This window comes from Bubalus kerabau, chromosome X (assembly GCF_029407905.1).
Source record: "Bubalus kerabau isolate K-KA32 ecotype Philippines breed swamp buffalo chromosome X, PCC_UOA_SB_1v2, whole genome shotgun sequence".
Lineage (NCBI taxonomy): Eukaryota > Metazoa > Chordata > Mammalia > Artiodactyla > Bovidae > Bubalus > Bubalus kerabau.
In genome coordinates, this window is record NC_073647.1 from 9,272,931 (window position 1) to 9,296,481 (window position 23,551).

At 42.9% G+C, this 23,551-nt stretch overlaps 1 protein-coding gene and 1 long non-coding RNA gene across 7 annotated transcripts in view; one reads left to right on the top strand and one right to left on the bottom strand.

The window, feature by feature from the left end:
- Positions 1-23,551, top strand: part of LOC129639765 (uncharacterized) — a 315,100-nt gene that overhangs the window by 134,963 nt on the left and 156,586 nt on the right. For 5 of the 6 annotated variants that reach the window (XR_008708585.1, XR_008708584.1, XR_008708582.1 and 2 more), the window contains one exon: positions 3,865-3,989. This is a non-coding gene — a long non-coding RNA (uncharacterized LOC129639765). Of the gene's footprint in view, positions 1-3,864; positions 3,990-14,293; positions 14,773-23,551 lie in introns of those variants that run through there. The other variant, XR_008708589.1, reaches the window with a different exon arrangement.
- On the bottom strand, positions 14,904-17,020 carry LOC129639759 (cancer/testis antigen 47A-like). Its single transcript, XM_055564992.1, has 2 exons — positions 16,342-17,020; positions 14,904-15,469 (listed from the first exon to the last, which is right to left on the bottom strand). The coding sequence occupies exons 1-2, from the start codon at positions 17,018-17,020 to the stop codon at positions 15,240-15,242; spliced, it is 909 nt and encodes a 302-aa protein (XP_055420967.1). The 3' UTR covers positions 14,904-15,239.

Below are 23,551 nucleotides of genomic sequence, written 5' to 3' on the forward strand. Positions count from 1 at the left end.
TCAGGCTTTTAGTAACAGCCCTCTGGTTTGGTGTGGCACTGTCACGCGGTTCTCAGGTGCGTGAGCTTCCACAGCTTCCCTCTGGTTCCTGGGTCGGGTTTAGGCCCTGCCTTTCCTGTGTGGAGCACCGAGAGATGACGATGCTCTCAGGTGGAGGGTAGGACATAAAGCTTTGTTCTTTTTGCTGTGGTTTTCTCATTTTGCAGGTGCCTCTTCTGTTTGCTTACATTGCTAAGAATATTGGTTTTCTTTTCTGATGTAGAAAGTTTCCCAATGTTTTCCCTTTCTGTTTCCTTCATATCCTTTGAATTTAAAAATTCTTTACCATCTGATCATAAGGCTATTCAAGGATATATTTTCTTATTTTCCTTGTGATTTTTTATGTTGTATACCCTCATCCCTCTGGAGTTATTTTGACATGTGTTATAAAGTTTGGATCTTGGTTGAGTTTCCTTTCTTTGTAAATGGCTAAACTCGGGCATCATTTGTTGAGTAATCCCTTTCCTCTCTTTGGATGTCTGGCTGTGCATTCTTAGCACTCTAAGAATGTAGAATAGGTGGGAGTGAGATTTTTGTTGAAGCCCCTTTTTTCCAGATGGGGAAGTTGAGGCCCAGAGCAGCTAACTGGTTTTCCTAAGGTCATGTTAGTGAATGGAGAAGCTCTGACTTCTTTTGTGTGTGTGTGTGTTTATTTTTGGCCGTGCCGAGGCTTCATTGCTGTGCTCGGGCTTTCTCTAGTTGGGGTGAGCAGTGGCTCTTCTTGTTGCAGAGCATGGGCTCTAGAGTGCAGGTTCAGTAGTTGTTGCCCATGGGCTTCATTGCTCCTTGACATGTGGAACCTTTTCGGAGTGGGAATGGAACCCGTGGACCCTGCACTGGCAGGAGGATTCTTAACGACTGAGCCACCAGGAAAGTCCAGATCTCTGTGACCTCTAATCTGAGTTTGAGATATATAGGTCTGCTTGTCTGTCTAGCTCCAGGGACATTTGACAGGGGCAGGTTAGCTAACTGGCCACAAAGTAAATGAGCATGACCTAGGGTCTCTGAGAGGTAGAGACCAGCCTTCCTCAGCCAGCCCAGAGAAACCGGGAAATATGTACTGCACACCTATGTTCAAACTGCCCTGGTGGTTCAGTGGTAAAGAATCTGCCTGCAGTGCAGGAGATGCGGGCGATGTGCAGGAGATTCAGGTTCAATTCCTGGGTTGGGAAAATCCCCTGGAAGTGAAAATGGCAACCCACTCCAGCCTTCTTGCCTGGAGAATCCCATGGACGGAGGGGCCTGGTGGGCTACAGTCCATGAGGTCAGAAAGAGTTGGACACGACTGGGCACACACGCATTCAGTTACCTTTTCTGTGCTGGTGGTGGTTGTGAGAATATTTAAGATCCGCTCTCTCAGCAACTTTGAAGAAGGATACAACATAGTATTGTTAACTATAGTCACCATACTGAATATTAGATCCCCTGAACTTGTTCATCTTATAGTTGGAAGTTTGTATCCTTTGAACAACATCTCCTCGTTTCCCGTCCCTGGCAGCCACCATTCTACTCTCTATTTCTGTGAGTTTGGCTTGTTTTTAGATCCACATATAAGTGAGATCATACAGTGTCTGTCTTTCTCTGACTTATTTCACTTAGCATAATGCCTTTCATGGTTTATCCATGTTGTCATGACAGTCAGGATTTCCTCTTTTTTTATGACCAAATGTTTCATTGTGTATATATGTATATACATTTACACACACGTTTTCTTTATCCATTCGTGCACAGGCACTTTGATTGTTTGCATGTCTTGGCTATTGTGAATAATGTTGCAATGAACAAGGGGCTGCAGATATTTCTTTCAGGTAGTTATTAAATTTTCTTTGGCTATATGTCCAGAAGTGGGATTTCTGGATCCTATGGTAGTTTTATTTTTAATATTTTGGAGGAAACCTTATGCAATTTTACATAGTGCCTGTACTAAGTTACATTCCCACCAACCGTGTACAAGGGTTCTCTTTCCTTTAATATCCTTGCCAACACTTCTTTTGTCTTTTGGATAATAGTCATTTGAACAGAATTGTATGAGTTCCTATATTAACCGTTTCTCAGATAGATGATTTGAAAATATTTTCTCCCGCTCCATAGATTGCCTTTTCATTTTGTTGTTTCCTTGGCTGTGCATGAGCTTTTTTATTTGATGTAGTCTCACTTGTCTATTTTTGCATTTGCTTGCTGTACTTCTAGTGTCATATCCCAACAGTTTTATGCCAAATCCTAAGTCAAGAAGCTTGTTGTAGAAAGTTGTGTTTTCTTCCAGAAGTTTTATGGTTTCAGGTCTTAAATTTAAGTCTTTAACACATTTCAAGTGAATTTTTGTGAGTGCTCTAAGATAGGAGTCCAATTTTATTCTTATGGGGATAACTCGTTTTACCCAATACCATTTATTGAAGAGTCTTTGCCCACTAAATATTCTTGGCTCCCTTGTGAAATATTAGTTGACCGATTATGCATGGGCTTATTTCTGAGCTCTTGATTCTGTTCCATTGTTCCATGCTGTTTCAAATACTATACTTGGTAATATAGTTTGAGATCAGAAAGTGTGATCTCTCCAGCTTTGTTGTTCATTCTCAGGATTGTTTGGGTATTGGAGTCTTTTGTGGTTCCACACAAATTGTAGATTGCTTTTTCTATTCTGTGAAAAGATGTCATTGGAATTTTGATAGGAATTGCATTGCATGTGTAATTGGCTTTGGGTAGTATGGACGTTTTAACAATATTCTTTTTATACAGGAAATGGGGATATCTTTATGTCTTCTTCAATGTCTGTCCTCAGTGTCTTATTGTTTTGGTGTATAGATCTTTTGACGTGCTTGGTTAAATGTATTTCTAAGTATTTTACTGTGTTTGCTGTATTATAAATTAGATTATTTTCATTATTTCTTTTTAAGATACTTTGTCCTTAATGTATAGAAATGCAACTGATTTTTGTATGTTGATCATAGGTCTTGCAAATTTACCAAATTCACTGAGGAGTTCTAAATTTTTTAATGCAGTCTTTAGGTTTTCTGTATATAAGATCATGTCATCCTCAAATGGACAATTTAACTTCGTCCTTTCTGATTTTGATGTCTTTTATTTTCCTTGCCTACTTTCTCTGAGACTTGAGTACAATCCTGAATAGGAGTGGTGAAAGTGGGCCCCCTTATCTTGTTTCTGTTCTTCGAGGAAAAGCTTTCAATTTTTCTGCATTGAGGATGATGTTAGCTGTGGGCTTATTGCAGATGGCCTTCATTATGTTGAAGTATGTGGCTTAGAACCTAATTTGCTGAGATTTTTTTTTTAATCATGAAAGGATGTTGAATTTTGTCAAATTCTTTTTTTCCCCCACCTGTTGAGATGATCATATGATTTTATCTTTCATTCTATTAATGTGACATTTACTAATTTGTATATTTTGAACCTTCCTTGCATCCCAGGGGTAAATCCCTCTTGATTGTGTGCTATGGAATTCAATGTGATAGTGTTTTGTTGAGAAATTTTGCATCTACCTTTATTAGGAATATTGGTTCATAATTTCTTATAATATCCTTATCTGCTTTTGGTATCAGAGCAATGCTGGTCTCATAAAATAGGTCTGGGAGTGTTCCCCCCTCTTTGAATTTTTGGTAGTTGAGAAGGATTGGCATTCATTCTTTAAATGTTTGGTAAAATTCACCAGGGAAGCCATCTGGAATCTCATCTTGGAATTTTATGTGTTGGGAGTTTTTTGATTACCCATTCAGTCTCCTTATTTGTTACTGTTCTGTTCAGATTTTCAGTATCTTCATGATTCAGTCTTGGTAGGTTGTATGATTCCAGTCATTGATCCATTTCTTCTAGGTTATCCGATTTGCTGGTGTGTAATTGTTCATGCTGCTGCTGCTCAGTCTCTTCAGTCGTGTCCGACTCTGTGCGACCCCATAGATGGCAGCCCACCAGGCTCCTCCATCCATGGGATTTTCCAGGTAAGAGGACTGGAGTGGGGTGCCATCGCCTTCTCCGGTAATTGTTCATAGTTATTCCTTAAAATCCTTTGTATTTGTGTGGTATCATTTATAATGGTTCCTTCTCATTTATAATTTTGCATCTTCTCTTACTTTTCATGACAGGTTCTAACTATAAGTTTTTCAATTTTGATTATCTTTTCAAAGAACCAACTTTTAGTTTCATTGATCTTTTTTCTCTTTTCATGTTCTCTATTTCATTTATTTACACATCTTTATTTCCATGTTTCTCTTAACTTTGGGCTCATTTTTTTTCTAGTTCCTTGAGGTATAATGTGTGGTGGTTTGAGATCTTTTTCTAAAATTAATGTAGGCACTTTTTACTATAAACTTTCTTCTTTAAAATGTTTTTGCTGCATAAATTATATGTTTCTATTTTTATTTGTTTCAATACATTGTTTTTATTTCCCTTTGATTTCTTTGACCCATTAGGTGTTGAGGAGTGCACTATTTAGTTTCCATGTATTTGTGAATTTTCCAATCTTCTTCCTATATTTGATTCCTAGTTTTATAACAATTCAGTCCAAAAAGATACTTGATAACATTTCAATTTTCTTCCATTTGATGAGACTTGTTTTGTCTCTTTGGGATAACTATTACCATTTAACAGTTGTTGTCTTAACTTGCCTAGGTCTTGACTGTCTACATATGGCTTTCCCATCTTGTTTTGAATCCTCACCACTGCCTATGAGATTTCTGCTTTCAGGAAAGGGCTGTGATGCTGGATACATTGTTGCAGATTTACGTATAAAGCGGTAACCCGGGGACAATGCGCTTTAGAAGAGAGGATGCAAGAATGTTTTCTTGGAGTTATTAAGAGGTCATGTTCCTTGACAAAGGAAAAGCGTCTCTAATGTAAAAGTCCCGATGATTTAGTCCAAAGATTGTGGACTGTGTGCTTCGTTAAATGTCTCACTTTTTCATTGCTACTCCATGCGTTGTAAAGACTAGTTTCCCAATCAGTCCACTACCCCTTAAATCACCTTCCCTGTGTCCCTGGGGGACCCTAGTGCCTGTGAATTGGGTAATAGTACACTTCTTGTACTAATTATAAGTGATAGAACACTTATATGGAACACTCTTTACACATGCCCCATGTCAATCTGTTCCAGGCCTGGCAACAGTGAGCACCTCCCTATGAGACAGAACATTTCTTGGGGATTATTGTACTCCTCTGGTTAGTCCATTAGTGTTTGTCATCTTGCCCCAATTTCACTGTGACCCTGTCTTCGATTGGCCAGAAATGTATTGCACGTCCTACATATCCTATTGTTGAAGCTCTTAAGACCTTGCTGAAATTAAAAATTCTACAGATGCCAAAAGCCATACTTCCAATCAGGCAGAAAACAAGCTTACCACAGTGAAGAAAGTCTGGCTCCAGTGGAGAGCTGTCTTACCCTCTCACTCCAGCATTGAGGTGGAGATCTCCATGTACCCAAACTTTTAGTGCCTTCCACTCAGGAGCTTCTGCTTCAAAGGTTTTAGCCCAAAGCAAGGCTATATGCCGTCACCCCCACCCTGTGGCATAGTGGTGAAGACTCTGCCTGCCAGTGCAGGATTTGCAAGAGATGCAGGTTCAATTCCTGGGTCCAGAAGGTCCTCTGGAGAAGGAAATGGCAACCCACTCCAGTATTCTTGCCTGGGAACTCCCATGGACAGAGGAGGCTGGCGGGCTACAGCCCATGGGGTTGCCAAGAGTCTGACATGACTGAGCACACACACACACACACACACACACAGAGACACACACTTTCCTGACGCCATTCATCAAAAGTTACTAGGCTGGACAGCCCCCACATCCCACGTGAATCAGTCACCCTCAACCACAGAGAAGAGGGAAGTTCAAAATGGGGAGTGGAAAAGGAGAGGAGTCAGGATGCGAGGGATGGTTAGCTATGAGGGATGGGGACAAGTAGCCCAGCAAGTTTTGACTCCTTCCTCCCTATCTTGCCTCACAGTCTTTGGTGGCATTGCCTCCGTTAAGAACTTCAGGCAAAGGAATAAAGATGTAGAATCATTTGCCCTAAGAGTCAGTTGGTTAATAGGCTGGCTGTCCAAGGCACCTACCACCCTATTTTCACCTAGGTTCACTGGATGTTGGTTCAAATTTCCTCTCTAAGTCCTTCCCCTTTAATTCCATCCCCCAAACCCTTCAAATACTGTGAGCTCCCTTTGGATTCCTGTGCAGTGCCTACCTCATTTTCTTGGGAAGCCCAGAAGAGTCTTAGTATACCTTTCAGTGTGTCTGCCTCTGATACCTTGGGGCTACTTTGCTTAAACAGAATTGCAGGACTAGACATAACTGCTTTTTCAGGTCTGAGTGTAATGGTTGAGGAAAACCAATGGGTTCTTGGTTTTCCAGATGATGGTATAACGTGATACTGAAAGGTTGTTGCTGATTGAAAAGACACCGGGATTCTTGGCCTCCGGAGGAGAAGAATTCAATCCAGGGCCAGAGACGAGGCTTGATCGCTCAGAGCTTTTGTGTAATAAAGTTTTATTGAAGTGTAAAGGAGATAGAGAAAGCTTCTGACATAGGCATCAGAAGGGGGCAGAAAGAGTACCCCCTGCTAGTCTTCAGCTGGATGTTATACAGTCATTGCCGTTAAGTCACTTCAGTTGTGTCCGACTCTGTGCGACCCCATGGACTGCAGCCTACCAGGCTCCTCCATCCATGGGATTTTCCAGGCAAGAATACTGGAGTGGGTGGCCATTAGCAGTCTGGTAATCAAAGAAAGGAATGTCTTAAAACTCAGAATGGCACCAGGCCCCTCATCCATAAGATGCATTTTGGGATCATCTTGGCGCCAGATGATTCATCCCAGGCCATGAAACGATTGACTTGAATCTTGCAGAAGGGCAGATTACCCTACAAAGAGTTTCGTTTACATAGATTAGGCGAACAATATCTGAGTGTAACATACTGGTTTGTCAAGTAGGTTCTGAGGCATTAGGCGGAACCGAGTTGAAGACGGTTTGGGGCAAATGCATAGTACATTAACATAGCTTAAGACAAACATTTCCATAAGAAAAATACATTGGTTAACTCAAGGTTTGAGAATAGTTAACTTCAGGTGAAACCATGTGTCATTATGGCAACACAGTATTTTAAGAGAAACCTCCTTTTAAATTTGTAAAGGGAAGGAAAAAAAAAATCACTAGTTTGTTTCCGCCTGATGTTTGAGCGAGAGAAATATGTCTGACACTTGCAGCCTGTTTCCTCTGTGTGGAGACCCCTGGCCTTCCTGCCTGTTACCCTCTCAATACCACACAATCACGTGCTGGATTTTTGTACTTTCTCTATAAAACATCTGCATCTTTACCTTTTTTATCATGCTAGGTTCTTGATTAACTGGATTTTATTTCCTTTGTATTTTCTTCATGAAATTTCATTTAGGTGGATGTCCTTTACCCAGGTAATTCTGGTAGATGAGCTGTTATACCTTCTCTCTTCTCAGAGTGAACTTCTATTAGGTCATTCTTATTCTGAGCACTCACCATTATTAATTTTTCCCACAGTTAACAAGTCTGTTTTTAAACACAAGTTATTTTTTCACGCCCAGAGGCACATTCTTCAGAGCATTCAGCTTCTTTGTAACTTGTTTGATCTTTGCATATGAAAACAAATACAACAGAACCTGTTCTGTAGTCTGTCATGCGGAGGGCAATCAAATAGGCTATTGATAATTCAGACCTGAAGGTTTTCAGAGAAATGAAATGTTCTTAAGAGGTGGTGCAGGGCATAAAGGGCCTCCACTTAGGTGTGCCTGAGCAAGCTGATGGCTTCCAGGTGGGTATTTGTATGGGGAAGAGGTGGTATTGAAGTTTTGTATATGAACACCTAGGAAGCAAAGAAAGTGAGCAGTGGGAGGGTATTGCAGTAGAGGGGGCAAGATGGTTCATATTTCTACTCCAGTCTGGACTAGGGACTAGATCCAAGTACTATAGCAAGATGGGCTATTAGAATGAGGCATTTTTGGAATTACAGGCCAGTATCACTGATGAACATAGATGCAAAAATTCTCAACAAAATTCTACCAAACAGAATTCAATAACACATTAACCAGGTCATACACCATGATCAAGTTGAGTTTATTCCAGGGATGCAAGAATTCTTCAATATATGCAAACCAATGTGCTACAGCATATTAACAAATTGAAAGATAAAAACCATATAATAGATGCAGAAAAAGCATTTGACAAAATTCAGGACCCATTTGTGATTAACACTCCAAAAAATGGGCATAGAAGGAAGCTACCTGAACATAGAAAAGTCCATATATGACAAGCCCACAGTAAACCTTCTCAATGGGGAAAAACTGAAAGCACTCCCTCTAAGATCAGGAACAAGACAAGGGTGCTCACTCTCCTATCATTCAACATAGTTTTGAAATCCTAGTTATGCCAATCACAGAAGAAAAAGAAATAAAAGGAATCCAGATGGGAAAAGAAGAAGTAAAGCCTCCCTGATTGCAGATGACATGATACTCGACATAGAGAACCCTAAAGATAGTATCAGAAAATTACTAGAGCTAATCAGTGAGTTTAGCAAAGTAATGGGATACAAAATCAATACACAGAAATCACCTACATTCCTATATACTAACAATGAGAAATGAGAAAGAGAAATTAAGGAAACAATTCCATTCACCATCGCATCAAAAAGACTAAAATATCTAGGAATAAACCTACATAAGGAGACAGAAGAACTGTATAACAGAAAATCATAAGACACTGATGAAAGAAAGCAAAGATGACATGAACAGATGGAGAGATATTCCATGTTCCTGGGGTGGAAGAATCAATATTGTGAAAATGACAATGCTACCAAATGTAATCTACAGATTGAATGCAATCCCTATCCAAATACCAATGGCTTTTTTCCCACAGAACTAGAATTGTTTCAGTTTCATATGAAGACACCAAAGACCCCAAATAGCCAAAGCAGTCTTGAGAAAGAAGCATGGAGCTGGAGGAATCCGCCTTCCTGACTTCAGATTATACAACAAAGCTACAGTCATCAAAACAGTATGGTACTGGCACAAAAACATAGATGCACACAAATAGAACAAAATAGAGAGCCCAGAAATAACCCCCGCGCTTATGGGTACCTTCTTTTTGACAAAGGAGGCAAGAATATACAATGGAGCAAAGACAGCCTCTTCAATAAGTGGTGCTGGGAAAACTGGATAGTTACATGTAAAAGAATGAAATTAGAGCATTTCCTAACACCATACACAAAGGTAAACACAAAATATACTAAAGACCTAAATGTAAGGCCTGTAACTATAAAACTCGTAGAGGAAAACATAGAACACTCGATGACAGAAATCAAAGCAAGATCCTACAGTAATGGAAACAAAAACAAAGGTAACAACTGGAACCTAGTTAAAGTTAGAAGTTTTTGCACAGCAAAGGAAACTATAACCAAGGTGAAAAGTCAACCCTCAGAATGGGAGACAATAATAGCACATGAAACAGCTGACAAAGGATTAATTTCCAAATATACAAATAGCTCATACAATACCAGAAACACAAATAATCCAATTAAAAAGTGGGAAAAATCCCTAAACAGGTATTTCTCCAAAGAAGACATATACATGGCTAACAAACACATGAAAAGAGGCTCAACATCACTCATTATTTGGCTCACTCACTGAGTCGTGTTCGATTCTTTGTGACCCCGTGGACTGCAGCACGCCAGGCTTCCCTGTCCAGCACCAATTCCCAGCACTTGCTCAAACTCGCACTCATCAAGTTGGTGATGCCATCCAACCATCTCATCCTCTGTTGTCCCCTTCTCCTCAGCGTCATTTCTAAGGAGTCAGTTCTTTGCATCAGGTAGCCAAAGTATTGGAGCTTCAGCTTCAGCCTCAGCCCTTCCAATGAGTATTGAGGACTTACTTCCTTTGGGATTGATTGGTTAGATCTCCGTGCAGTGCAAGGGCTCTCCATGAGAGTTCTCCAACACCACAGTTCACAAGCATCAATTCTTCAGTGCTCAGCTACTTCATGGGCCAACTCTCACATCCATACATGACTACTGGAAAAACCATGGCTTGGACTACAGGGAACTTTGTCGGCAAAGTAATGTCTCTGCTTTTTAATATGCTGTCTAGGTTTGTCATAGCTTTTCTTCCAGGGAGCAAGCATCTTTCAATACCATGGCTGCAGTCACCATCTGCAGTGATTTTGGGCCCCCCCAAAATAAAGCCTCTCACTGTTTCCATTCTTACCCTATCTATTTGCCGTGAAGTGATGGGACTTGATGTCATGATCTTAGTTTTTTCAATGTTGAGTTTTAGGCCAGCTTTTTTAATCTCCTGTTTCATTTTCTCAAGAGGCTCTTTATTAGAGAAATGAAAATCAAACCTATAATGAGATCTTGCCTCACACCAGTCAGAATGCCCATCATTAAAAAGTCTACAAACAATAAATGCTGGAGAGGGTGTGGAGAAAAGGGAACCCTCTTGCACCGTTGGTGGCAATGTAAATTGATACAGCCACTATGGAAGACGGTATAGAGATTCCTTAAAAAACCTAGCAAACCCACTCCTAGGCATATACGCTGAGGAAATAAAAATTGAAAAAGACACACGTACCCAGTGTTCCTTGCAGTAGTCTTTACAATAGGTAGAACATGGGAGCAACCTAGATGTCCATCAAAAGATGAAGAGATAAAGGAGCTGTGGTACATATGTACAATGGAATATTACTCAGCCATATAAAGGAATGCATTTAAGTCAGTTCTAAAGAGGTAGATGAACCTAGAGCCTATTATACAGAGTGTAGTAAGTCAGAAGGAGAAACGTAAGTATTGTATACTAACACATATATATATGGAAACTAGAAAGATGGTACCAATGAATTTATTTGCAGGGCAGCAGTGGAGAGACAGACATAGAGAACAGCCTTATGGACATGGGAGGGTGGGAGGAGAGGGTGAGATGTATGGAGAGAGTAACATGGAAACTTAATTACATAAGTAAAATAGATAGCCACTGGCAATTTGCTATATAACTTGGGGAACTCAAACAAGGGCTCTGTATCAATCTAGAGGGGTGGGTTGGGGAGGGAGAAGGGAGGGAGGTTCAAGAAGGAGGGGACAAATGTATACCTGTGGTTGGTTCATGTTGATGTCTGACAGAAAACAACAAAATTCTGTAAAGCATTTATACTTCAATTAAAAAATAAGTACCTTTTAAAAACCATTTTCAGAAGCATGACGCCCAGTATGCTCAGGAATAGGTGTAACATGGAGTGTTAAGGGAAAGTGGTGATAGAGCAGGTATTTAATCTGGCTTGCCTGAAACATTTATCCTATTTGCAAGGTTCAGAAAAAGAGTTCAATTGGGAATCCACATGTCTAAAAATATTTGAAATGTTCAAATCAAATGATAAACCATTAAATAGGTTGTATCTCCTTCCACGACAAATGTACCTTCCTAATGAGCTGAAAGGCCAGGTTGGGATTTAGAATTCTCAGACTCCTCTAAGTTCTGCCCTGATGGCGTGGGAAGAGCTGCCCTCCTTCCCTTCCCCCGGCCATGCCCTGGTTCCTAGGCCAGGCCGCATCCCCTTCTGGGCCTACAACCCCTCCTTGGGCCTGCGAGCACCAACCCCAGCAGTGAGTGCAGTCAGCCCTCCCCAGGACAGGTCTAAGAGGAGCACATGGGGCCTGGAAGCAGGCTAGGGACTGTTCAGGGCTGCCAGGTACCTGGAGCATGGGCTAGCAGGGACACACCCCTTGTTCCCATGGGCTGGGCTCCTGGCCCTGGCGAGAGGGGTGTGGCTGGAAGAGGACCAAAGTGGCCCTCTAAAGCATAGAGCTCAAGACAGAGATGTCTCTGCCTGGGCCTGGAAGCAATAGTGTTTTAACAACTAGCACCGCAGAAATACTAACAAATCAGAACCAGGTTGAAGGGCCTCAAATTGTCCTAGTTGACCTGCCCTTTTAGTTGAAATCATGGTGACGGGGAATGCTTTGCCTTCTGTCTCACTATGTGGTTCTAGCCATAAGGAATAATATAACACATTTTAAAATGTTCACACTGGTGACCAAAAAAAAAAAGTTGTGGGGATCTTAAGTTTACTTCACTTTAATTGACATTAAATACCTACGAAGAGGAAAATTCATTGCCTAGGCCTTTGGGAAAGAAAGATAGATAAAACCCTTAAGGTCGCAGCCATTTAAAGGTTGAGTGCAGGGGTTGGTTTTGATGGAATAGGTGGATGTAGCGTGTGTATTTGCATGTGCACACACTTAGAATAGAAGACATGCCACCACAGAACATGACAGTATGTTATCAGTTACCTACAAGAAGGTCAGGAGCCGAGCCCCTGGGAACAAAGTATGCTCCACCTAAACCATGTTTCAGATACCTAGGAAGCCTGAAGTAAATGCAGAAATGAGCCTGTCTAGTCTCAAACCCCCAGGTCCTTCCCCTTCTCTGATCCTCCACTCTGGTCATCTACAACTTTATCTTTTTATTAACTTAAACAGAGTTCAAAGATTAAGTCCACTTTCTCCCTTTTCTCTTTGTATTTTTCTTTATTATGATATACTTCCCATCTGCACAAAATTATAAAGAATACTAGTAGAAACACTATTTACCCACCACTCAGTTTAAGAAATGTAAATTAGAGATACAGTTGAAGCCCACTACGTATCCCTCCCCAATAGGATCGCTGTCCTTGTCTTTCCCCAAGAGGTAACCACCATCCTAAATGTGGTTTATCTTTCCATTGCATGCCTTTCTGTATGCTTGCATATGCGTACATCCTGACAGGCAACTCTGTATGTATCTACTATCCATTTCTGCTCAGTGAAGGTTCCCTTAGACTTCATATACCTGGTATCATGTCTGTGACTTTCTGGAACTAGCTCTGTCCCTTGGATATTTTTCTGGTGCCATCCCCTATCCACAGCCTCGCTCTGTCTCAGCCCCTGTGAATCCTAATTTCCTCGCCAGTCCAGCCCCGACCGTCCTGTTCCATTTACCTCCAGCAGCCCCAAGGCAGTGAACGAAGGCTGGTCACCAGAGGTGGGCCTCAACTTCTCCCCCTGTGGCTGTCAACCAGCGCTTCTCAAACCTTGGCTGCATCAGAATCCCCTGGAGGGCTTGTTAAAACACACACTACTGGGCCCCACTCTCAGTTTCTGATTCACAGGTCTTAAGTGGAGCCTAAGAATTTGTGGGTGATGCTAATAATGCTATTTTAAGGACCAAACTTTGAGAACCAGTGCTCCAAATCAGCGTCTGGGCTCAGGCTCAGCAGCACCATCTGGCCTCCAGGCAAGCTGGGCCATCCCTCAGGTTTCCTTCAAAAGCACCCAGCAGGACTATGAAATACACATATAACACAAGTCCTGTGCAGTTTTAAATGTTCTAGTAGCCACATCTAAAAAGTAAAGAGGGCATCCCTGGTGATCTAGTGGTTAAGAATCCACCTTGCAGTGCAGGGGACACAGGTTCAATCCCTGGTACAGGAAGATCCCACATGTGAGGGGCAACTAATCGCATGTGCCACAGCTCTGAAGCCCGTTTACCCGAGAGCTCATGCTCCGCAGGAGAAGCCACCTCAGTGAGAACCTGTGCACCGTAACTAGAGAAAGCTCACGTGTAGCAATAAATAACGTTTTGAAAAAGTAAAAAGAAACTGGAGAAAATAATTTTAATGCTATATTTAATACTAGATTATCATTTCAATGTGTAATTAGGTATTAAAGAGACTTTACACAGTTTTTTACATTTGTAGCACATTTCAACTCAGATTAGCCACATTTTCAATGCTCAGCAGCCACACGGGGCTAGTGACTAGTACAGTAAACAAGTTCAGATCTAAAGCCTTGACCCCTATTTCTGTCTTTACAAAACTGTTTTAAATACAAATTTTATTTTGGGCTGCAATAAAAGAATTTAAAACAGGCTTATCAAATGGCGGAATGTGATGATGCCTTCCAATGATGTAAAACGGCTTCTCATTTTTAAAGAGATTTAAATCAGGATTATTTATATACATAAATCTATCTACATTTCAGTTTACTACTTTAAAACTTAGTTTTAACTAGAACAAATGCTGTCAAATATATCTGGAAAAGATAAAACCCAATTAGATATTGGAATTTTTATAGATATTATTATTAGACAGTTGCTTTTTGGGGGATGGATTTGGGAAGGAAATCAACGTTAATAATCCCATGGGCTTCTGAAAAATCGAAAAATAGCGAACAATGGATCCTTTCTTCTCTGTCTTCTTTCTAGTCTTCCAAACTGCAGGAAGAAATGAGAGAAAAGGAACGATTATACAGCATCAGTCAGCATCAGAAACTTTCTAAATCGAAGAAAACAGTCAGCCTTATGTATATCTGCTGCATCTGAGGGTTGTATCTCAACAAGGAGAGAAGAAAAACACATTTTCCTCTTGTAAAATTCACCCTGGACACTGGGTGCATGTACAACCCGATGGCTTCAATCATGTGATCCTACCAACCTTGTCTCCCTCTTGCCCACAACCATAAATGCTTTCTTTTTTCCCCCTTCCTTTGAGAGGCTAGTCTGGGACTTAAATCACTCTTTCTACCTTAAAAGCCTGTGCTCACTCCACAGATGATACTCCCTTACCCTCCCAGACCCTCGGTTTCCATATCTACCGTATGAGAAAGAGGCTGTTATTATGAAACACACCACTATGCAAACAAGGGAGAAAATGTTAATCATTAAAGACAAGATATATACCTTCACTACCATCTCAGTGATAAACAACAGTCATCCTATGACTGTTTCTTTTGACTGTCATATAAAATACACAAATCTACAACCGAACAAATATTTCAGTATTAATCACTAAATGTGGTCCTACTTGAAATTCTGAACTGTATGCTATTCGTAAGTAGTTACGTTCTAAAAGGTGTCTTCTCTTAGTGCAGGAGACTGCACTTCTGTGGTCAAGAAATGAAGGCCAAACTACTGCACAGCCCAGTTGCTGCTGCTTTTCGTCACTGTTTTCTCAAGAAATACTGGTCTTAGGTACTGATACATTTACAACTTGTTGGTAATCTTAGAGATAGAGGACCAAAGACCTCATAAGAACAAATGAGAAGCCATGAAGTATATTTCACTTCATGCTCTTTATATTACTGGGTGCAGAACTGTTCTATAAACATTAGGTAAATTTGAGTTGTTGAACTAATTTCAAACAAACGTTTTCTTAATTTACTCCGAGAATTAAAAAGCAAAAACAAAATTGGTAAATGCCTGGGAATAGCTGGGTTATTTTCAAAGCTATACACAGATACCTGGGCTTTCGGGGCCAGTCCTTTGCTGGGTCCAGATCCTTTTCTGGTTCTTCTTGTTTCCTCTTATACTTCTTTTCTTTCCCCTCACTTTTGCTGCCCTGCGCCTCTTCTTTGGAGTTCTCATCCTGGCATTCACCTGTTTCTTTAGAGAGGAATAATAGACTTTGGGACCAGACATTTACAGGAAAAAAAAAAAAAAAAAAAACGCAAACACATAAGGAATGGCAGGATGTCCAGTACTCTACCCTTAGGAGAAGCAGGACAGAAGCAACTAAGAAAAGAGTAACTGGGGGCCTTCCTTCTGGCGGATGCAACACTTCCATGGCCCTCACTTTGCTGCTGCTTGATCATTTTCACAATGATATTATTTCTTCTTTTCTAGTAAATCTGTCACCCTGTGCTACTGATGACTTGTGCTCAAGGATCAGAATTCTCTGGGTCTGATGCATTCTGGATGTTTTGGCCAGAACTTTTTCGCCAAAATATGCTTCACCTCAATAACAAATTCTATGGGGAAGCTCCTGAGTTCCTCAATCACCTAAACATTTCCTTTTGACCATGTGGTCCTGTATGAGTTCATAATGTTTTGGGATCAACTCTCCAAGAATCTTGACATTTTTAAAAGCTATGAACCAAATATGAGGTCTGCCATTTGCCTGTTCTCTTCCATGTCCTCTCAAGCTCCCTCTTGAACACCTGCCTCCACTGACCTTCACGTGTGGGCTCATAACTGGCACTGATGATCTCAGACCTCTTACCAGGGTTGGTAGAGGGCGGCTTATTTTCCCCCCAAACCAAACAAATCGTTATGCAGTTGGGCTTCTACTGGGCCCCTCCGGCCTTCGATTCAAGGAGGCCCTGACTCCCGGCCTCCCCTCCTGAGGAACGCCCCCCCCCACCCCGTGCCCCCCGTATGAGCCTGCCCCCTCCTCGGGATCCCTGGTCCCCAGACCCGGCCGGCAGCTGCCAGTGTTTCCGTCCCCCCCAACTCCCCCCCGCCCCTCGAATGCTCACTCTCAGGGGCGACAGGCTCCTGTGGCATCTCCCGCGAGCTGGGCTCCTCAGACTCCTTGGTGGCCGTCTCCAATAAAGAGGCCTCCTCGGCTTCCTCCGCCTCCTGGGCTTCCTCCGCCTGCTCCGCCTCCTGGGCTTCCTCCGCCTGCTCCGCCCCCTGGTCCGGGGCTTCCTCAGCCGGCCCCTCCCCCGATTCATCCGATGGCACCTGGACCTCCGAAAACCCGGCCACGGCGGCTGAGCCGTGGTCGGACAAGCGCTGCCTGGTCTGGTGCCAGACCAACACGCGGTCATCATTTGGCGGAAGTATGACGTGGTTTTCGGACAAACGGTTCACCATCGAGTGCGCCAGATTTAGGACCGTTAAGAGGAAGGTGTTCATGGGGAAGTGGCGCGAGACCACCATGCGGTTCACGCCCTCCGCCTGCTCCTCCACCTCCCTCTCCTCAGCCGGCCTGAGGTCGGCGTCTTCCTCAGCGTTCCCGCCCTCCAGGGCCGCCTCCCTCGGGCCTCCTGAGGCCCCCACGACTCCACCCGCCTCAGCCTCAGGCATGGAGTCACCCCTGCGAGCCTCGGAGTTGCGGTCCACACCGTCACGGGCTCCGGCCTGGGCCCCCGCCGCACCTGCAGGGCCTTCCTGCCCGCCAGGGGCCAGATCTCCATCCCCCGTGGTAGACATGGCAGCCGCCAGTTACCTCAGCCGGGCGGGGGACGATGGCAGTGGCGCAGGTGGTGGCACCCGAAGTGGCTGCCCTGAGAGGAGGCTGAGGGAAGTGAGATGGACCGAGGCAGTCACGGAAGGGACCACAGAGGAGGCCCCACGACCGGGAGGGTAGACGGCCAATGGCGGAAGCGTCCAACGGAAGTCGGGCCTCAGGCAGTGGAGCCAGGCCACAGTCGAGGGGCGGGGCCTGTTGACGCGGAACCGTTGACGGTGGCCTGTGACCCCTCGTCACGTGCTTTGGGCTCATTTGCTGACAAACAAGGATTGACGTGCTCTGTGTCCAATGAACGGCCAAGGCCCTTGGTTGTCAAATTGCTCACAATTGCCTACTTGTTCTTTGACGCGCTAGGGTTCTGACATGTGTGGAGGTCTTCTAGGCTCGTGTCCTTTATGTAATTGTGCAGGAAGGTATTTATGAAGGCATCCTGGGCCATGTGAACTGAGAGAAATTTCCCACCTGGGAATTTCCACCTGGTAATGGCTCATGTGAATAGAGACAGGGTCATAAAAATGTTGTATATCTCAGATGTTAGCAGTACTAAAAACCTCCGCAGAAGAGAAAGAGAATTTGGACAATTTACCTTAGTTAAAAATAGTTGGAAAAGAGTAGACAAATTGAAATGAATGCAGTCAGAGCTGAAGGTTGAGAAGTGTTGGAGAAGTTAGGAGCTAGAAGGTGTATAATGAACCCAGACATATTCCCTTAATGCTTTGAAGACTGAATAAAAAAAGGAGAGGTTTCTTTAAAGGATCAGGTCATCTCCTAAGTGCTAAGCATGACAGACGTTAAAAGGGCCACCTTCCTAGGATGTTTCAGAGGCAACAGTCCCGGACTTTTTATTGATCTCAAGATCCACTTAGTCCAGACCCCAAGTGTAATTTTGAAAATTATACAGAAATGAACTGTTTTTATAGTCGTTCTGTAAAAAAAGTTTTGTAGCACTGTCGTTCTGTAAAAAAAAGTTTTGTAGCACTAAAAATATTTTTTGAAAAAGACATAGCCAATTACATCTGGATGTTACATTTAGGAAAAATACTAATAAGTCTCATAATTGTAAAGAGGGATTTTTTCCCCTTTCATTCAGTTCAGTTCCAACCGAATTTCAGTGTTTTTATTTTTTCTCTGTCTCACCTCGTGAATGGAGCATGGTGTTGCCGTAAATCATTGGTTTAAATTTGGAAGGCAATGTCAATAATCTCTAATTCAAAATTCTCATTATAAAGACAGCAAAAAAGAGGCAGAATCCCAATCTGAGGTCTGAGTTGGTTTAACATTTGCCGCCCTAAGTGATCCTGAAACAGTTACTTATCATTTCTAGGCCTCAGTTTTATCATCTGTATAGGTGGCATTCAATGAAAATATGAGTTAGGTAGATGGAAGAAGATGGAATTATATTTAGGATACTGAGCATTTGTTGAAACTGTGTTTTTAGTTTGATTTTGCCTTCTAAGTATGCAGTTTTTCTTTTTTATGTCGTAAAATCTAATAATATTTTCTTTTTTCTTGGTTTTAACATCATAAATGTGTACATCTTTTCTCATCCAGAAATGAATTTTATACTTTCTTCTTTTTGGAGATCTTCAGAATGTTTACATTTCACTCCTTAATTTGGAATCAATAATGGCTCACAGTGTTAAGATTAAAATCTCAGTTGATTTTTAAACAGCTTACCTATAATACCATTTGTTATGCATGAATTCCCCTCTGTAAGGATGTGTGGGCTTCCGGGGTGGCGCTAGTGGTAAAGAACCTGCCTGCCAATGCAGGAGATGTAAGAGACCCGGATTTGATCCCTGGGTTGGGATGATTCCGTGGAGGAGGGCATGGCAATCCCTTCCAGTAGTCTTGCCTGGAGAATTCTAAGCACAGAGGAACCTGGAGGGGCTGTAGTCCATAGGGTCACACAGAGTCGGACACAACTGAAGCAACTTAGCATGCACACACATAAGGATGTGTGGCCAAGTCCCCTTTAGCATTTTCTATAAAGACAGAAGAGATGCAAGAGAAACACACATTCTCTTAGCGTTTCAGGGCTGGAAAGGCCTTTAGATATGGAATCTAAGACCATTCTTTTTTAAAGTAATTGACCTCCAATTAAAATAAATAAATTTAATACAAAATCGACAAACAAAAACAAGAAAAAACATAATTTTTAAAAATTAAAAAAAAATAAACGGGGAAACTAAGGTTTAGAGCTGCTAACTGGCATCCCCAAAGTCATGCCAGTTAGTAGAAGAGCCAGGACTAGGACCAATCTCCTGATCTTTAATGTGGAATTGAAACATACTTCACACGTCAGCTTTGGCCAACTTCCTTCCTATTGGACCTGTCATAGAACAGTGTCATAGAACATCAACCTCAGACATGGTCACTCTGAGACCATATTGAAAGGAGACAGTTCAGTTCAGTTCAGTTCAGTCCCTCAGTCATGTCCGACTCTTTGCTACCCCATGAATCGCAGCACGCCAGGCCTCCCTGTCCATCACCAACTCCCGGAGTTCACTCAGACTCACGTCCATCGAGTCAATGATATCATCCAGCCATCTCGTCCTCTGTCTTCCCCTTCTTTCCTGCCCCAATCCTTCCCAGCATCAGAGTCTTTTCCAATGAGTCAACTCTTCTCATGAGGTGGCCAAAGTACTGGAGTTTGAGCTTTAGCATCATTCCTTCCAAAGAAATCCCAGGGCTGATCTCCTTCAGAATGGACTGGTTGGATCTCCTTGCAGTCCAAGGGACTCTCAAGAGTCTTCTCCAACACCACAGTTCAAAAGCATCAATTCTTCGGCGCTCAGCCTTCTTCACAGTCCAACTCTCACATCCATACATGACCACTGGAAACACCATAGGCTTGACTAGATGGACCTTTGTTGGCAAAGTAACGTCTCTGCTTTTGAATATGGTATCTAGGTTGGACATAACTTTCCTTCCAAGGGGTAAGCGTCTTTTAATTTCATGGCCGCAGTCACCATCTGCAGCGACTTTGGAGCCCCCCCAAATAAAGTCTGACACTGTTTCCACTATTTCCCCATCTATTTCCCATGAAGTGATGGGACTGGATGCCATGATCTTCGTTTTCTGAATGTAAAGAAGGACTAAACATCCCCCTCTCTTGGCTAAAATGAATGTCTACAACTTCTTGACCAATTACATCTTTATTCTGGGTCTAGTCCCCTCTCCCTACAGGGAAGATTTACTCACATACCAATCAGAGAATTGCCTCAGCTACCTAAAGACATCTAATCTAGAGCAAACTCCTGTTTCCTTGAAGGAAAAACTTCCCCAAATAACTCAACCAAACCCCAGCCTCTGTAACAGGTTCTTTCTGATACTTGGGAAGACATCACATGGTTCCTCCATGATGTGTGTTCTCCCTTACTGCAATGAATAGTGAACTGAACTCACTCAACTACAGGCATGTTTCTGTGATCTTTGGCTGGAGGACACTGACGGTGTAAAACACTTCAATCTTTACACTGTAATGCATGAACTCAAACAAGTGAGTCAAAAGGCATTGAAAGTTTTTTCTCAGAAAAGGCTTCTCAGAGGAGGGAGGTGTTGGACCCAAAAGATGGGCAACAGGCCCAAACTAAGGACAATGAAGACAGGATGTTGGCTCTGTGTGGCCCTTGTTAAAATGGGCTTGTAAACCCCAGCGGGTCCCTGGCTGTAAAAAAAGCCTGCGGCCTTCCCTGGTGGCTCAGACTGTAAAGTGTCTGTCTGCAGTGCGGGAGACCCGGATTCGATCCCTGGCTTGGGAAGATCTCTTGGAGAAGGGAATGGCAACCCACTCCAGTACTCTTGCCTAGAAAATCCCATAGACAGAGGAGCCTAGTAGGCTACCGCCCATTGGGTTGCAAAGAGTCGGACATGACTTCACTTTCACTTTCATTTTCACTTTAGGAATAGAAGGTCCGTTCAAGCAAAGCTATGGTTTTTCCAGTAGTCATGTATAGATGTGAGAATTGGACCATAAGGAAAGCTGAGCACCAAAGAATTGGTGCTTTTGAACCTTGGGATTGGAGAAGACTCTTGAGAGTCCCTTGGACTGCAAGGAGATCAAACCAGTCAATCCTAAGGGAAATCAGTCCTGAATATTCATTGGAAGGACTGATGTTGAAGCTGAAACTCCAAAATTTTGGCCACTTGATGGGAAGAACTGACTCATTTGAAAAGACTGGGGAAGATGCTGGGAAGGATTGAAGGCAGGAAGAGACGGGGACGACAGAGGATGGAGATGGTTGGATGGCATCACCGACTCAATAGACGGTTTGCGTAAACTCCAGGAGTTGGTGATGGACAGGGAAGCCTGGTGTGCTGCAGTCCATGGGGTGGCAAAAAGTTGGACATAAGTGAACGATTGAACTGAACTGAGGGGTAGGAAAAGGAGGCAGATGTTGTTTCTGGGCAGAGGGCAGACCTGGGTGATGTGATGGAGGTCCTGGGGTGAGGAAGGTGCTTAATTAGGGCACTCCCATTTCCTATCCCATGCTGTGACAGGACTGCCTCCATTCTTCTTTAGCAGAGAAGCACATACTCCCAGGTGGATGGGGTTTTTTTTCCCCCATAAGAATTTGCAACCCCATTGACTGTAGCCCACCAGGCTCCTCTGTCTATGGGATTTTCGAGGCGAGACTACTGGAGCGGGTTACCCTTCCTTTCTACAGGGGATCTTCCCGACCCAGGGATCGAATCTGGGTCTCCTAATTTTTACCATCTGAGCCACCAGGGAAGTTGCCCCACCCATGAAACCCGAGTATTAATGCTTTCTTTGTTTCCTCCTATCTCTGTACATTCTTTTCTTCAGAACTTTTAACAAGACCATCACTATTCACTGTAGAGGACATAGCATGTTACCAAACAAAGCAAACAAAACAAGAGAAATCATACGAGTGTCTTTCCAGGTCAGGAACAACTAGTCTGTCCACTTGAAGCTACAGGACAAACACTCCAGCCCCTAGTCATTTAAGCATTCACTGAGCACATGTAAGCACCTACTATATACCTGGAATTATGTTCGGACTTGGGGACTCAGGTATCTAAGACCCATGGCTTGTTCTGGTTTACGATCTAAAGGGCTAGACAGACACATGGGCAATGACGACTCACTCTGTCCAGTGCTGTGACAAGGATGAGCACAAGTGTTAAGGAAGCATGGGAGAGTGGATGATTAGCTATGGCCAGTAGATGAAGGGGGTGGGCTGGTGCCTGGGAAAGTGCTCAAGAGGGGGCATTTCAGGGGGTCCTGAAGCTAGGAGTTCAAGTGGCAGTAAAAAGGCAGGGGCAAGGAGGTTCCTGTAGGTAAAGGAAGCAGCATGGAGAGTGGCAGAGATGTGTTGGTGTGCAACTAGCCAGGGAGCAAAATGGCAGGAGTGTAGAGCAGAGTGGCAGCTGGGCCTTTAAAGTAGATAGGGCCGTGAAAGCTCTAGTAAAGACTTTGCCCTTTGCCCTGAAAAGGAGGTTGGCCTCCAAAGCAAAACACCATTGAGATGATGGTAGAGCTAGCAGAAGAGTTTTGGTGCATTTAGGAATATTCTTGATCATGTTACGTTTCCTGTCCCTTTGTTGTTAAAAGCTGTGTGGCTTAGGGTAAATTTTCCTATGGTCCTTAGTTTCCTCTTAACAAAGAGAAGAATTACCACCCCGCAGGGATTTTGTGAATATTTAACATGATAATAGACAATGAGCCTTATCAGAATTAAGGGTTATTAGTGAGGTTTGTCTCGGAGAAGGCAATGGCACCCCACTCTAGTACTCTTGCCTGGAAAATCCCATGGATGGAGGAGCCTAGTAGGCTCTAGTCCATGGGGTCGTTAAGAGTCGGACACGACTGAGCGACTTCACTTTCACTTTTTACTTTCATGCGTTGGAGAAAGAAATCACCACCCACTCCAGTGTTCTTGCCTGGAGAATCCCAGGGACGAGGTAGCCTGATGAGCTGCCATCTATGGGGTCGCACAGAGTCGGACACGACTGAAGCGACTTAGCGGCAGCAGCAGCAGCAGTGAGGTTTGTCTGGGTTTTCTCATCTTCTAAGCATGTCCTTTTTATTCAGAGGAAGTAGAGTTTTAATTTGGTCCTGTTGTCCACACTCAATCAGTAAATGCTTGCCTTCTGTACAGAAGAAATGCCCCCTCCCCCACTTTTATGTTCTCCGTAATTTTCATGGGAATCTTCCTCCCAAATTGTCCTATAGCGGCCTCCTCCTTGGAATTCAGGTTTGTTTGGTTTTTTAATTTTTTAAAATTGATTTATTTTACTTGGAGGCTAATTACTTTACAATATTGTATTGGTTTTGCCATACATTGACATGAATCCACCATGGTGTGGAATTCAGTCAAAGAACACTCACAGGGGATCATCGCTGACTACAACTTGTCACCCAGTGCCACCCTCAAACACTCTTATATTACCACCGTTTCTATTTCCTTCAGAGCTTTCAACTTTTCCCATTTAATACGTTTTATCTTTGTTTTTATTACTCCTGT

What these genes read in the sequence shown, in the direction of transcription:
- LOC129639759 (XM_055564992.1), bottom strand. Translation starts at nt 17,020, where the DNA reads ATGTCTACCACGGGGGATGGAGATCTGGCCCCTGGCGGGCAGGAAGGC. An exon ending in GGAGCCTGTCGCCCCTGAGA is followed by an intron (nt 15,470 to 16,341) that starts GTGAGCATTCGA and finishes TCCTCTCTAAAG; the next exon opens with AAACAGGTGAATGCCAGGAT.